This window comes from Cryptomeria japonica, chromosome 3, assembly GCF_030272615.1.
Source record: "Cryptomeria japonica chromosome 3, Sugi_1.0, whole genome shotgun sequence".
NCBI classification, from domain to species: domain Eukaryota; kingdom Viridiplantae; phylum Streptophyta; class Pinopsida; order Cupressales; family Cupressaceae; genus Cryptomeria; species Cryptomeria japonica.
The window spans coordinates 476,480,167-476,496,604 of record NC_081407.1 but is presented as its reverse complement, the minus strand read 5'-3'; the positions used below and the strand labels follow the sequence as shown (position 1 = coordinate 476,496,604).

Genomic DNA, 16,438 nt, shown 5'->3' with positions numbered 1-16,438 from the left:
ACAATACGCGGAAAGTAGGAAAGAGGGGGTCCCCGTTTACAATGGGGCGATGTGTGAAAAGGTCACAACAAGAACCTAACGAGAATTTGTCTCACGATAGTGAGACTTCACAAATTCTCAAACTTGAGATTGCGAACAGTAGATCGTGATAGCTATATGGAGCGTCCTCCCGTCACCTCTTTGAACAAGCAATCTCCCCTTAATCTGGTGCAGGAGCACCCTTCCAAGCTCTTCCTCCTTCTTTGTTTTGTTGGTTTTATGCTTCTTTTGAAGCCATTGTACATGTAATAAGGGCCTATGAGCTCATTTGTTCTTCACTAGGTCCTAGTTGTAGGTCCTTAGTGTTTTTGTTGTGATTTCTTGTGCAGGAGAGGTTGAGTGTGCCTTGGATGTGTGTTAGGCCTTATTGGCATGTTGATGTCCTTAGGATAGCCCAAAATAGGCCTAGGAGTCATGAAAAGCAACAATGGCAAAGTTGCTCAAAAGATGCAAAAGTTGCATGACAACTTTTAAAAGTTGTCAACCAACTTTTCCACCGAAAAGGTCAAAGACCCTTATTGAGCGTGGAGAGGCCTAATTTCGGCACACCGACCGAGGCAAAGGTGGTATAAGTAATTGCAAACCCTAATTGGATGGGTTGGATGTCAGACTTTGTACGACTAAGTAAGAAAAGCTTGACTGTGACTGTTTGTTGGTTACCAGTCAGTTTGAAAGAGCTACCGAGCAAGTTAATGGATTGATTTGCGTGCAAAGCTGTGTGAAATGTTTTCTATGGTATAAATACTTTCATTGTGAGCAATTAGATTAGGTTTTTATTTGCCGGTTGAGTGTGTTTGTAAATAGTTTGTAAATTGCATTGTCACTGTCCAGTTTTGGACTGGTTTGTGTAAATGGATGCATAACTCCATTCCCCATTGTGGAACCACCATGAAACCATGGGGAATGAGAGTGCAGACTTTGTATTATAGTCCAATGCAAGCAGGGCCCTTGAAAATGCAGGGAGGCTATCAAAAGACCCAATCCTAGGCGAGACTGAACAGTGCCCGGCTAGGAAAGGTCAAGTTGCAGAGGTCTTGGAGAGCAAGGTTGGTCAGAGGAGACTGCACCCTTTGGAGGAGGTGTGGAGGAGTGTGTGAAGCACCATTGGAGTGAAGGAGGAGCCTCCACCAATCCAGACAAGGTGGCTAAAATACAAAACCTTCACTGTGACCCAGGCAGACCCTAAAACCCTCACAAAAACCCTTAAAAACCCCAAAATTCGCCCAAGGCACTGTACGGCCACTTGGAGGCCCAAAACCAGAGAAATCCTTGAGCCCTTGCCAAATGAATGGTAGTCCATTTTGGGAGTTTGGGTAGTTTGTGCATCGTTTGTGAGAGGGAGACCTAAAGGACCGGGTAGGAGGCCTAATTGGTCCTAATCCTTGTAGCCCTATTTTGTAGGCAAAACACAAAATAGTGAAATCAGTAAGGGGTTGAAAGTTTGAAACCTCTTGGGGGCACATGAATGGGTGGAAAGACCATGAATTAGACCTGATATAACCTTGCTAAGACCTAGGAAGGTGTGGAGCAAGCCAAGCCCTTATTAGCCATAGTAAGGGGTTTTGAGTCTCATGAACAGGTGAGACCTTAGGAGCAGCATTGCAACTCATTGGTGGATGGATTGGGCAAGGTCGGGGGATACCTCAAGCAAGGGAAGTCCTAGAGACCCTAGGGTGTGAAGATAACACCAGGTGATCCAAGGAAAGGATCCAAGAGCATAGACTAGGCTAGTCTATCCCAAACCCCATCCCATCATAATCAAATGAAATGATTAAGCAATTATCAATGGAGTAAATAAACCAATTAAGCGCTAACCAATGGCATTAACAAACATGAATCATTAACCGATGGCATTAAAGAATTAAACACAAAGGAGGTGCCATTCGGAGATAAATAGACATGCTCTTCCCCAGTGTTCGCAACCCTATTGGGAGGGACACCACTCTACAGACCTGATGAGGTATATAAAAGGCTTCACCAGCATTCAAGGAGGGCATCAGGAGAAGTGAAGACATCCAATCACATGCATCCACAGCAGATCCAATAGAAGAGGGCCAAGGAAGTGAAGGGAAGAACACTCAGTACCTGCAGCGACCAGTACAAAGAACACAAATACAGACCAAGGGAAGATCATTGTGAGCAGCAAATGCCAACTGGATCAGACCTGTGACAGATCAGGTCTAGAACCACTATACCAACAGACAATAACTCTAATAATTAATCTTGTGGGTAAAATCTAGGGTAAATCAAGAAAGAGACATTACAAAGTTGAATATGTATTTATAATTAACAAGAGATATGTTGTGAATAGTCACGATGCTTAGGATTGATCAGACCTGTGATAGATCAGGTCTAGGACCACTATACCAACAGACAATAACTCTAATAATTAATCTAGTGGGAAAAATCTGGGGTAAATCAAGAAGGGGACATTACAAAGTTGAATATCTATTTATAAGTAACAAGAGGTATGTTGTGAATAGTCATGATGCTTAGGATTGATCAGACCTGTGACAGATCTGGTCTAGGATCACTATACAAATAGGCAATAACTCAATAATTAATCTTGTGGGCAAAATCTAGGGTAAATCAGGAAGGGGACATTACAAAGTTGAATATCTATTTATAAGTAACAAGAGTTATGTTGTGAATAGTCATGATGCTTAGGATTGATGGTTCACATAAATCAAATACTTAGATTATCAATAACACTCTTGATTGGTCTTGTATTTACAATAAATGCTGATTTTCTCCCTAGACTAAGCTGCCCACAAAATTTCTCCAAACTGTATGGTTGCTTTTACAAAATGTCTCCATATGCAGGCTGGTGTATGTTGCAATGCTTGTCAACACAATATCTTTTATGTTTAGGATTGAATTTCTTGTGCATAGCCATATTAACTCAATTTCCTAAGTGATAAATATTTCTTGATCATCCCTTGAGAATCTGAGATATTAATAATATAAGAAACATCATCATCATGTTATCTTGAATAAAGTTTAGAACATTCCATTGAGGCATCACAAATAGTCTCACTTCCGAAATATAGCCTTTGAAAATATTGAGTATACCAAAGATGGCTAGGCAAAACATCTTGGTCTAGTAGTATATAGGCATTTGTACCAACTTTTAAACAGAGGTTCAATAATGTATAGGCTTGTTCATATATGAGATTCTTTTATTCTACTTATATTTGAAAAGATGTTTAATAATAATGACCTCAACATTAAATTTAACAATTAACAGTGATATTATCAAATTTATTATTCAAACATCCTTCGTTTATTCTTCCATATAACTTTGGAAGGATATTTGCAAAGAGCCACTGTTTTATAGTAACTTTTCATTGAAGCACTTTCATAACAATGTGGAAATCATTTGAAGGGAACAAAGTATAATTCATTTTATTATTTTCCTTCCATTTTTGCCTTCATATAAATCGAGTAATATTTTCCTTTCAATAATATTTGGAAAAACAGGTCATAAGAAGGTAATTTTCTCCCATCTTATGTTCCTTCCCTTTTCAAAATATTTTGGTTGTTATGGGAATTCAATTATTTTCCTTTTTTATTGATAGAAGAAGGTTTATTGGCTTGTCAGCCTGTGAGACGTAAACTGGGTCAGAAAGCTGAGGCACATATGATATGCACTTTTTTTACCAAATTAGCACAATTGGAGTTTTCCTTGTAGTTCCTGGTGGGCATGGACATTGTGCCTTCATTATGGTAGTTCTCCATATTTACCACTTCATGCCAACAAGGCTTTATGGGGATTCAATTATTAATACTACTAGTATATTCTCACACTTTCCAGTAGCACCCAATGCCACTATTTATGGTTAGTATAATATTTGTTTATGATTTTCTTTGTTATAGACATGCCATCATGTATATACATTGGAATCACTATAAAAATTTGTAAAAGGGCCATTATAAGATATGATGTTTTGTTCAACTTGGCAGAAAAATAACAATTGCTTTAATTGATTGACCCAAACAATACCACCCCTTACAAATACCGATGCAAATATGCAGAAAACAATTTCTCAGATATTATAATCAACATCCAAATTGTACATGGGATACAACTCAATTTTTTTCTTTCAATTGTTCTTGTTTTTGTGCAGTCCAAAGCAACCCCAGTCTTGAGCCGATCTTAGTTATTGAATCTAGTTGTAGTTTGTCATTATTGTGAGGTTCCTTGCCTTTAATTTTATTTGCAGGTGGATTTGTAGCTATTTATTTGTTCAAGTTGTAGTTCAGCAAATTCAGTGCTGTGTGAATGGGAAACTTGAACCCTATGTAGACTCTTGTATGTGAAGAGATTAAATTTTGCAAAGGTGAAGGCTTGGATTTGGGAGACAGAAAAATACTACCGATGTACAATATCAGTTATTTTCCCTGTAACCCTTACTTTAGTTGTACAACATCCAAATTGGCACAAAAATTGATGTGTTTCAGCAGAAGAATATGCACGTTGACATAGAATTTTTTGGGAAAAGCATGAATTTAAAGTCAAGTTGGAGAAGGTTGATAACATCCATATAAAATTTAAGAAACATGGAGGCCATATTTTTAGGCAGCAAGAAGCTTAAGAAATATTTGTAAATCCTACAAATCTGACTTAAGAAAATTAGAAACATTAGACATGACCTCAGCTGTATCTATAAGCGGATCTCATGTCAACTAGAATAGCTAACATTCAACTGTACCAGCATACCCAGCATTAGTTGGTACATGTTTGATATTGAGAGTGCTATTGAGTATTAATCATATGATATATTACAATCAGGTTGTAAATTTAACTTTATGTTCTTTATCTTCTGATTAATTAAATTGCTTATAAATTAGATATCATAACATGTGGGGATATGCATGTGAGTAGAGGGAAGTTATAATCTTTATTTAAATACTAAAATAAAAGAGATTTCGTTTGTTCTTCCTCATTATTATTTTTAGTTTTATGGTTGGCTAAGAAAATTCCAACTTTGCAGCAAACCGATCTGAAGCTAGTGGAGCTATCTCTTTTTTTTTTTAATTTGATGAAAATATTTACTATCTTTGGTCTTCTGGTATCACATTAACAGGTATGAGGATGGAAGTATTGCTTGGTGGGATATGAGGAATCCAAAATTACCTGTGACATCTGTTAGATTTCATTCAGAACCAGGTTCATTTTCTGCTACAAAGTTTTGTAGTTTTTATTCAAGGGATTTTATGTTCTCTCCTCATTTCTAAACTTTTTTTTCAAATATCTGATTGTGCCAATTCAAGGAGATCCATTTTTTTTTCCTTTGAGCATAGCATCACATTTTCTCTGTTGTGGATTCAGTTCTATGTCTTGATGTCGACAAAGACTGCATCAGTGGTGTTTCTGGAGCAGCTGATGACAAGATTGTGTTTTTCTCTCTTGATTATGATAAGGTGAAAAGTAGCCCCACCAATTCTTAGTTAACACGCAGGTTATTCTTCATGCATTTAATGTCATTTTTGTCTCATATATTTTCATATAAAATATGATAGCAATACCTTAGTAAAAAATACCTATCTGTCTATAGGATAGACATTAGAGTACTATTATTATCAAGGAACTCTCAGAACCAAGTTTTCTTGCTTGTATAGGAATTGCAATCTGGAACTAGCAAGATAGCTATCATATTGAATGACAGACTCTTTTCTCCATGGGAGGACTGCCAAGAAATTGAAAAGTTATTCTTCTCGAAGATGAACTACATGTCAAAAGAAAGATCTTAACTAAGAATGAACGTACCAAAATACTGAAAAACCCTCCTATGAGCATTTTGATTTACTCATTTGCTTTCACACTCATTTGACCTAATGTGTGCCAGTTGAATGCCATGCACTAACTCAATGAGTCTGGCAGACCGGAACTTTAAAGAAAACATTTAGAAAAAGTTAAAAAATGCAAGTCTCATGCCCAGACTTTGTGAGTGCTAGGTAAGTGCATTAAGAAGAAACATTAAAAAAACACACTTAAGAAAATAGAAAACATCATCATCTACCCTAACCTGTCACTACCACACTAAAACCTTCCTATGACCTTTTTGATTTGCTCATTTGCTTTCACACTCATTTGACCCTCCCTCTACATGTTCTTAAAAAGAGCTGTACAGTTGGATTGACAGTTGATTTATGCAAACAAGAAGTTGATATAAAGAGTTGCATTTTAGTTACACACATTTCTGGGTTATAATATAATCTGTTGGGTATCTTTATTATTATGGTATGTCGAACAAATTTACACAAATCACTGTTTTGTCTTAAGCTCAAAGAACTGAAAAGCTTCTTTCTTTTGTGAGCAAGATTTGTCATCTTTCTCTTTTGAACACTTTGGTATTACTCTTCAAACTTCTTCTAGACTTTAAATACTTGTTGAGTACATTATGAAGAGGTTATAAGCTTTCTAGTAGTAAATACCTGACTTTCATATTTTGGCGAGGATGAGCATCTTTGCAAATTCTTTTTGTTTGAACTCATAGCTGTGATTTGAGATGCTTGTAAAACTTCCAAAGCTTTTTTCTTCTGTTGAACCTTCTATTAGATCTTTGACTGTAGCTTTTATCAGACTTAAGAACACTGCTGAAGTACCTGTGATTTGAAGTTGGTAATGGTGTTGGGGTTCTTATACCCCTTGAATCTGAGGTACTGTACATTCGTCATGGAATTTGCTTTGGGTTTTTCCATACTGAGGTCTAGTCTTACATGAATGATTGTGGTTTCTTTTCTGCCTTGATTGGTTTTTGGGGAAGTGATGTATGTTGACCTTGAGACATGTTATCAATGTTCTAAGTTGCCTGGCCCTGGGTTGGGGTTGGGTGGATTGGTCCAAGGTTGGGCTCATGTTACCCACCTCCTTAATTTGTGGTCTTGGATTTCTGTGGTGGTTTATTCTGAGAAGATAAATGAGTGAAAACTGAAGACTTATTGCAACACTGTATTGTGATCGCCTTATTGTTTATTGGATCTTGCAAATTTTTTATTACCGAAGTTGTTACTTTAGGTATGGGTTCAGACTCTCAGAGTTTGTGTTTCTCAATATGACGATTTTTGGCCCTGGTTTTGTATGGCATAGTACAGCCATACAATATATATATTATATACACATTATTTTGCCAAAAAAAAAAAGAATTGAAAATATACTTGATAATGAGAAAAGTACCTGATAATTCAATGTTATATCATATAGTATCAAATCAATGAAAATTGTAAGTACAATTGTACAATCAATAATCTTCATCTTGTTCATCATCATCAAACTAATCATTTGGTTGATTTGAACCACAACTAATTGTAGTGCCACTCCCACTAGCTACATCTTGTGTAGAAGCCTCCTCATCTTGTAAAGTTATTGTGGCAAGATGTGTGATAGATGCTTCAAGTCGGCATGCTTAGGAGTTACATCTTAATTCTTTGTTACCCTTTGTTTGTATGTGACTTCCTTATGTAATGGGAGGCACAAGTTTGAATGTATATAGGTCAAATCTTTTTCTTTTTTTTGCAGCTAACTGGTTGCACTTAAATAAGTGTATAGAGGAGTTAGTAATCTGGTTCTATGTAATGTCCTCTTTTCAAGCATAATTGTTATTTGAACAATTAAGTCCATTTTACAAGTTTTCATGTACGCTATTTGGTTGGTGAGGGAGAATTTAAAATTTCTTGGAGAGCACAAGATTGGTCAAACGATGGATTTCTTCTTGGCAATAAGTGTAGATGGTCTTGGTGAGCCTCATAATGCTTTCAGAATGCAATTTTGGCCTTTTGGAAGCTTTCCAAACTTGTTAGAGAAGCATGCTATTTTTAGATAGTCGCTTAGTTGTTTCAGCTCATTGTCTTAAGTCCTTAGTGACATATTGGTATGGTTAGAATTTCTTATTTCTCTCATTTTGATGCTTTTGAGAAGTTGGGTGATTCATTAAATTATAAACAATTATAAACAATTATAATTTAAGTTGTCCTAAGGAGGAAATATTTAAAAGGCAACTAAGGTATAAATATTTATTTAAAATCGTTTAAAGTTGTGCCTACAAGGGGACACCTAGGCACGTGGAGGACTTTTTCTTTTGATTGGTGAACCCTTTTGACTGGAGCTATGAACCAGTGAGGCCACAAATGGGGGACCTCATACTTGACATTAACGCAACGACAACAGCCAAAACCTGCGAGTGCCCAGTAGTGGCACCGAGCCTGTGAGCGCCCAACAGGGGACTTGGCACAAGCCTTTACACCTGTCAACTGACATTAATGCTGCTACGATTCACAATCAGCCTATAGGCGATTTGAACCTTGGTGACAACATTAACAATGCCACAACTTAACCATCACATTGTAGGATCAACCCCGACACATGGAGGAATTTTGCTCTCATAAAAGGTTTTTTTTTAATTTAAAAAAAAAAGAATGTTGAGGAAAAATGAAAATTGTTATTTGATAATTATTTTCCTTCCAAGAGGTTGAGAACTCATTTTTGAGGGTAGCCATGATTTTAATATTTGTTTCTCCCTTAGAGAGAAGTTGTTCTCATCTCCAATTTTTATGAGGATGAAATCCCTCTTGAAAATATTGGTTTTGAGGATGAAATCCCTACTAGTTGGTTAGAGTGATTTCATCTACGGATCACTAGTGCACCTTCAAGTGAAGTTTCCAGTTGTTGTTGCAAGAATGGACACTTTTTGATGTATTTTGATTTTGTTGATTGATCTTTGGGGTTATTTTGAAGGGTTTTTGAGTGTGTTTGGTAATGTATGCTGGTTGTACCTCTCTAGTAGGCCATACCACCTACAGGAAAAAATCCAATATGGCCGCCTATGATGATGGTATTATATTTGCAGGTATTTGATGATTTTATTTAGCTTATTTTCTGTCGTTGATAATATATTGCAGGGTGTTTCAGTTTGAAGAAGGTGCTTGAAAGGGCGTTGTACAAGTCGTAGCTGGGGCATACTATTTCTAGGTGGAAATGTGGGTTTGCTTAGGGAATCACTGCCCCCTTGGAGTCCATTTCACCTTTCTTGTGGGTGTTGAAGAACATTAAACTGGAGTATCAACTTTTCAAGGTGGACTTGGATGGTTTTGGCAAGTTGTAATGAGTTTGGTGTTTGCTAGGATAGACGTAGAAATACTGTGTTTTTCAGACTTATTTCTGGTCCACTATAAATTTCAGATTTAAAGAAGTCTTTTTGGTGTGTGGGGGTTAGTTTGGAAAGTCTCTTGGTTGCTGTTTCAGTCTGGGTGTGTTAATAGGCCTCATTTCAGCGTTTCCTGAGTACTACCAGCAGTGGGTTAGTTCTAATTACAAGTTTAGCAGCAAGAAAAAAGTGCTGTCGGACCTACATCAGCCACTGATATCCTCTAACAGAGGTACATTTTTTGGGGTGCTTGAATACACTGATTATCTATGACTATTTTGCTTATTGCTGATTGTTGCAGCAGTTATGATGATTTGTAATGATATGACTTCATAATATGTTGGATGGCAGTATTGCTTGTGGCTTTTTCATACTCTGATGTATTTTCTTACCCCATTCAATAAGTGGAAGTAGTTGTGTTATGTAATTGCACTCCGCTGAATAAGTGATTAGTACCCATGATTTGTAATTGCACTCTGCTAAATAAGCAATAACTGATTATGTTGTGTAATTGCATACTTTGCTGAATAAATGAGAAGTATTTGTGTTCATTGTAACCACTCACACCATTGAATAAGCATAGATTAGTTTTCCTTTCAGTTCTTGCATAGCACACTCCACTAAAGAAATGAAGATTTTGGTTGGCTCTGCTGCTTGGTGTGTTTCTTTCATTGTTGTTGCATTTTACAAAGTTGGTGTGGTCCTATACAGTATATGCTCTCACCTTGCCCATCTCGAGAATTGGGTAATCAGAGAGTGATAGGAGATTGCATTATATCTCAATTAGTTTTAGGATGGTTATTACATTCTACTTAGCTAAAGTAGAACTTATTGAAATTGGAGTTAAAATAATACGAAATTTTTAATTATAAAACATAATATATAGTTGTAAAAGATTAGTAAACATGTTAAAAAATTAAAATTGTTTATTTGTGATAATTTTTTGATTGCAAGAGGTTGGAGGAAAAAGGAACCTTGCCCATTGAGTCACCACCATGTACGAACATCTTTTTTGTACTTGCCTCAAAGATAGCTAACATTGTGATTCATTGATGAGATGAAACTGCCACATTCACTCATAGGAGTCTTTTCCACACCTAGATCCTAGAAGATTCTTCAGAATGCAATATTGTACCCTTTAGCAACTTCACTGTCTCTATATGGTGACACTCTTGTAGGCAAATATATTAGCTTTGTGTAGTAATATTTGGGAGAAAAGACAAATGCAAGTAGATGCATGGCGTGGTCATCTAGTTTCAATGCTTGATGATGATTCTCTTCACCCTGTAAAACTGCTCTCAACCATTCTCCTTCGTTGTTATGACATTCTTTTTTATGGAGTCCATGCAATCATATATTTCTCCCAAACATAGTCAATCTTTTTTAACAAATTTGATCATATTCATGACGGGCTTGATGAATTTGAAGATGTAATCCATATGAATCCACCAATCATCATCTAGGATCCATGATTTGACCTTTTCGACTCTTTGTGAATTTGCCTACTAGCGCACACTCCAGTTTCTACTAATGACCATGGTGCTCAACCCTTGTTGCACCTTCACAAGTTGTCTCAAGATGATTGTGTGCTGCAAATCGAGTCTCAATAACCTAAAGTGATGTAAAAAGCAACAAATCAAAATTAAAAAATGTTGACATGTTATAAAGTTTTTTAGTAAAAATTTATTACAAATTTAAGGTGATTTGAAACAAATATTGAAATTTAAAAAACTAACCATCAACAATTCCGTATCGGAGAAACTCCCTAAGATGTCTTGTCACACATGGTGGTTTGACATGAACATTTGAATCTTTTCACACTCAATGTATATTTCTTTCATCCACTCCTATCTTTGTGCTAATCTTCTTCATCAGCAAGTTGAGGGAGTGAATGGTACATGTGTCCAAAAAATATGTATCTTTCCTTGATGAATAAACTTTCTCCTCTACGATTTTTAGCATTGTCTACCATGACTTGGACAATGTTGTAAGCATCCACTATTTTTTGTGGATTCAATAAGGATTTTGAAAAATGAAGTTTGCATCCTTCACTTGCTTTTCATAGTTTACTACCCTAGGAAACATGTCCCTTTAGAGGACACTGAAATGAAATTAACTAAAGGCTTTTTTTTTACAATCTTTCCATCGATTAGAAATGATGGACACTCTTGTTTCAACCCATGAGTTCTCGATTGATTATATTGATGTCTGTACAACATTTTTTCTTTTGCTAATAAGTGGTGTGGACTTTCTTATAACTAAGATTTGTGTAACTTGAGGTTGTTTGATTGGTTGTTGCTACCATTTCCTACCACTATGGTGAGCTCTCTTTATGGAAAGGGAGAACATTGACATAAATGATATGTACGATATGTTTATTTGCAGTGCCCCTCACCTCATTCTAAAATACCTCACTCATTAGTATTCTTTTGTGGGAAAGAAAGTGATTTTCTTCTTTGGAGCACAATGTAACAAAAATAAGATGTTGAGCAGCCACTGTTGGATATGTCCTTGTAGGTGGCTTGCATAATCCTTTATTTCCTAAAGGGGAGATCTTAATTTTGGTGATTTACTTTATCAACTTCTTATTCTTTGATAAATGAGTGGATTTGTTCTTTTGGCAACCCATTTTTTTTGGCCCTTGACAAATTGTAATTTCTTGGCTGGTCATAGCACATAGGTGAGCTTTAACTTTATTGTATGAATCGATAATTAATTTGGCAATGATAATGAAAGATGCCAACTAGGAATTGGCACCAAACTGATTTGTTTGTTTCAATCTGAGTCTTTGACCAGCGGTTAGATGTTTTGGTTTTTTGATAGAGTTTTGATTTTTAAAGCCTTTTTGAGGTTTGTGCTTGTAGTTTTGACAATATAGAATGAAAAATAAATGCAATACATAAAGAATAACTGACTGGAATTGAATTTCAGACTTCTGATTATTTACTAGCAATGCACAAATGTAAATAAATGTTTATTTTCAACAACCAAAGCCAAAGTTGGCATACCAGGGATCCAATGCTGGTTTGAATGTAGTTTTATTTGCTTGAAATGAGAAATAGAATGATTGAAGCACCTCTAGCTGTAGCTGGTGACTCCAATGAGATTTATTTACCTAACAATTAATTACCTAAAACAAATTTATGAAGATGTCACAAGTCCAGTGCAATCTCTAGACTTTTGCCAGGCGGGGTCTCTAGATTTGAGTGCTTTCTCCCCACTAATTTGCTGATGTAGCTCCAGTATGTTGCAATATCTCCAAATTAAGCCTTGACTTCTTCTTATTGACTGCTAACAATGAATTCTGGCCCAAGAGCTGCCTTGATACCCTTACTATTTATTTTTATTTCTCTTCCAGGCAAAAGGGATGGTACGGCCTAGCTGGGAAAAGTACAGCTGGCTCCAAAATGCACAAATTTCACTGAAACTGGTTTAATTCCTGCCCAGATCTGAATTCCTGACTGATAAGTTGCTGTTGCTGCTGATAAATCACTGATTCTAACCCTTCTTGGCCAAATTCAAGCATTCCAAGCACATCGATATGTTTAGAAGTGAGAGGGGTTTCGTCCTTTCACCAAGAAATGGAGGTTTTCCTCTCCAAATCCACTCCAGAACTCTGCCAAACTCGTTGCAGACTTGCAGAAGGAAATATATTCTCAAAAAATAAACATATCAATGGCAAAAATGATCGCCCAAATGCTCTTTTTATGCCTCCAACCCTAAATCGATCCTTAAATGGCATAAGTTAAAGATTCCCAGGAATCTTCTTTTCCTCCAATAAGGTGTCCAATCTTAAGGGTGAGCTCATCATGATAAAAGCCACCACTTTTTAAAATTAACTTAGCCTAGGGAGTCGAACCAAGGGGTAGATATCATGTTTTAACTTTATAAAGTTACTTTAAAATAAAGTTGCTATTTATAGAATAAAGTAACTTATGAACTCTTATTATAAGCTTTCTTGAATTTCTTTTCACCAATTACCAAAATTTGCTCCCCTTGGTTAGTCAATCATTTCCTAACCTCACCATTTGCTTGCAGAGATGGCTAACAGGCAAATCTACCTTCCTGAATGGTGACTAGAAGAGAGGGGACATTACAGTGCTCCCTTCTCGGGATTGCTTGCCCTCAAGAAAACATAAGGCATGATGCTTAAGAATCTCTTCACCCTCCCAAGTGGCATCCTCTATGAGTAAGTCCTTCCATCTAACCAAGTATTCCCAGATCACTGTATTCCGCAAATTCCTCTCATGCTTATCTAGGATCTCAACTGGGACCATAATCAATTTCCTCTCCTCATCCAAAGGGGGCAACTTTGGTGAAGTCACGACATTCTGTCCAATTGCCTCCTTGAGGCAAGACACGTGGAATACATTATGAATTTTGCTTTCCGGTGGCAACTCTATCTCATATGCTACTTCCCCACCTCTCCTCAACACACGGTATGAGCCATAAAACCAGGGCTTGAGCTTTTCTGCCCCACTCTTTTTCAAGGTACTTTGTCGGTAAGGTTGGAGACACAAGTACACTGTCCCCAATCTCAAATGACCTCTCAACTCTATGGTGATCAGCATATATCTTTTGCTGATTCTGGGCTTGTTGAATGTACTCCTTAAGTGATTTAAGAATATCTTGGCTTTCCTGGAGACAATTCTGTGCCAATGGTGCTCTACTATCCCCTAGTGCCAAATCCACAAAGGACATAGCATCATATCCATATAGAGCACGAAAAGAAGACATATCAATGGACATATGATGTGTAGTATTGTAGCAAAACTCTCCCAAATACAACCAACGAACCCAAGTACGTTGCTGCCCTGACACATAGTTGTGCAAGTATCCCTCTATCCACTTATTCTCAATCTCGGTCTGCCCAATTGTTTGGGGATGGTAGCTAGTGCTGGGAGTAAACTCTGTGCTTGTGAGTGTAAACAACTCCTGCCAAAAAGAACTCATAAATCTACTGTCTCTATCGCTGACAATGGTCTTAGGAAGACCATGTAGCCAAAATTTCTCTCTAAAAAATACATCAGCAACCTGTGATGCTGTATAATCTACTGATATAGGGAATAAATCAGCGTATTTGGTCAATCTATCCACTACCACATATATGTAGTCTTTCCCTTGCAACTTGGGAAGTCTTGTGATGAAGTCCATCGAGATACCTGTCCATTTTTGCTCCGAAATGGGCAAAGGTTGCAGCAGATCAGTAGGGAATGTATTCTCAGTTTTATTTTGTTGGCAAGTCATACACTCCCGTACATGTTGTAAAACATCATCTTTGAAGCTCTTCCATGAGAACCTCTCCCTAATCTGCCGGTAGGTCTTGCCATATCCCTAATGTCCTACTACAGGTGTGTCATGATAAGCATGTAAAATCTGATTTTTCAATTTAGATTCTAGAACCAAATAAATTCTGCCCTTATAGTAGATTACATCATCCACCACAGTGTACCTATCATCTTGAATAATTCCATCCAGAATTTCACACGCTTGCTGATTTTTTGAATATTCAACCAAGAGTTGAGATTTCCAATCAGCTGAAATCTCACTCAATGAACATAGAGCAGCAATAGAAGGTTTCATTGATAATGCATTAGCAATGATATTCCTTTTTCCTTTGACACATGCAATGTCAAAATCATAAGCTTGGATCTTACTAACCCACTTTTGTTGCCTCTCACTGAGTTCCTTTTGTTCTAAGAAGTACTTTAGGCTATTATGATCAGTCCTAACCACAAATTTGCCACCAACCAAGTGCTATCTGAATTTTGCTAATGCATGCATGATTGCAAGCATTTCCTTATCATATGTAGAGTATAACCACTCATTGTCCTTAAGTTTCCGACTCTCATATGCAATAGGGTGGTGATTTTGCATAAGAATTGCACCCACATCTTCACCCGAAGCATCGCATTCAAGTACAAAAGGTTGGGCGAAGTCTGGAAGTGCCAACACAGGGCAAGAAATCATCACTTGCTTAAGTCTATCAAAGACCTCCTATGCCTTCTCAGTCCATCTGAATGCCCCTTTTCTGATAAGAACTGTCAGTGGTGCCGCAAGCTGAGAATACCCTCTGACAAACCTCCTGTAATAAGCACAAAGCCCAAGAAAATCACGTAACTCTGAGATGTTCCAGGGAGGTGGCCAATCAAGTATGGCTTGGATCTTTTCTTGATGTATTTTGACTCCATCTGCACCAATCACGTGACCCAAGTACAGAATCTCTGTAAGTGCAAATTCGCATTTGGACATCTTAGCATACAAAGACTGTGACTCCATAATGCTTAACACCTCATCGAAGTGCGTCAAATGTTCCTCCCATGATTTGCTGTAAATCAGGATATCATCAAAGAATACTAAAACAAATTTACGCAGATGCTTATTGAATATGTGGTTCATGCAAGACTGAAATGTGGCTGGGGCATTAGTGAGGCCAAAAGGCATCACTAGAAACTCGTAGTGATCGTAGTGGCACCTGAATGCTGTTTTGTGGATGTCTGACTCCCGCTCCTTAATCTGGTGGTACCCCGATCGAAGATCTATCTTCGAAAAGTAAATCGCTCCATGTAACTCATCTAATAACTCATCAATCCGTGGGATAGGATACTTGTTTTTTATTGTCTTTTTGTTTAATGCTCAGTAGTCTATACACATGCGTAATGTGTTGTCTTTCTTCTTCACCAGAACTATCGAAGAAGCAAAAGGACTGGAGCTGGTTCTAATAAATCCCATGTCTAAGAGCTCTTTGATAGTCTTCTCTATTTCATCCTTGTAGGCCTTAGGGTGCCTATATGGTGTAGTCATGACGGGCTTTGCACCCTCCTCAAGCTCTATAATATGCTCGAAACCTCTATCAGTAGGTACACTAAGAGGAATATCACCAAATACCACCCCATGCTTATCCAGAATCGTCTGAATATCTATGTGGAAAGACCTCTCACCCTGTGGGGATGGTGTCTTGGACGAAATGTAACACTGAGTCACCCAAATAATATCCTGATGCCTGAGTATAGTCTCCATCCTATGTGAAGAAACCACCTTGGGCCCACCATTTGATAAAGTCCTCAATATGGTTTTCTTACCCTAGACATAAACTCCAGCTGCATCTGGCGGTGGTCTATGATGTATCTACCAATTCCCTGTAACCACTGCATACCCAAGACTATGTCATAGTCCTCAAGCCTAAGTGCATGAAAGTCACCTGTCAATGTATAATCCTTCATCTGAATCTGAAGCTGGGGTATCCTCCTAGT

At 37.4% G+C, this 16,438-nt stretch overlaps 1 protein-coding gene across 14 annotated transcripts in view; it reads left to right on the top strand.

Annotated features, from left to right (window-relative positions):
• The window catches only part of LOC131029575 (protein DECREASED SIZE EXCLUSION LIMIT 1), a 279,735-nt gene that overhangs the window by 112,954 nt on the left and 150,343 nt on the right, over positions 1–16,438 (top strand). For 13 of the 14 annotated variants that reach the window (XM_057960093.2, XM_057960089.2, XM_057960087.2 and 10 more), the window contains 2 exons: positions 5,127–5,209; positions 5,372–5,463. In XM_057960093.2, the coding sequence (XP_057816076.1) occupies positions 5,127–5,209; positions 5,372–5,463 (175 nt within the window). Of the gene's footprint in view, positions 1–5,126; positions 5,210–5,371; positions 5,502–16,438 lie in introns of all 14 variants that reach the window. The other variant, XM_059218415.1, reaches the window with a different exon arrangement.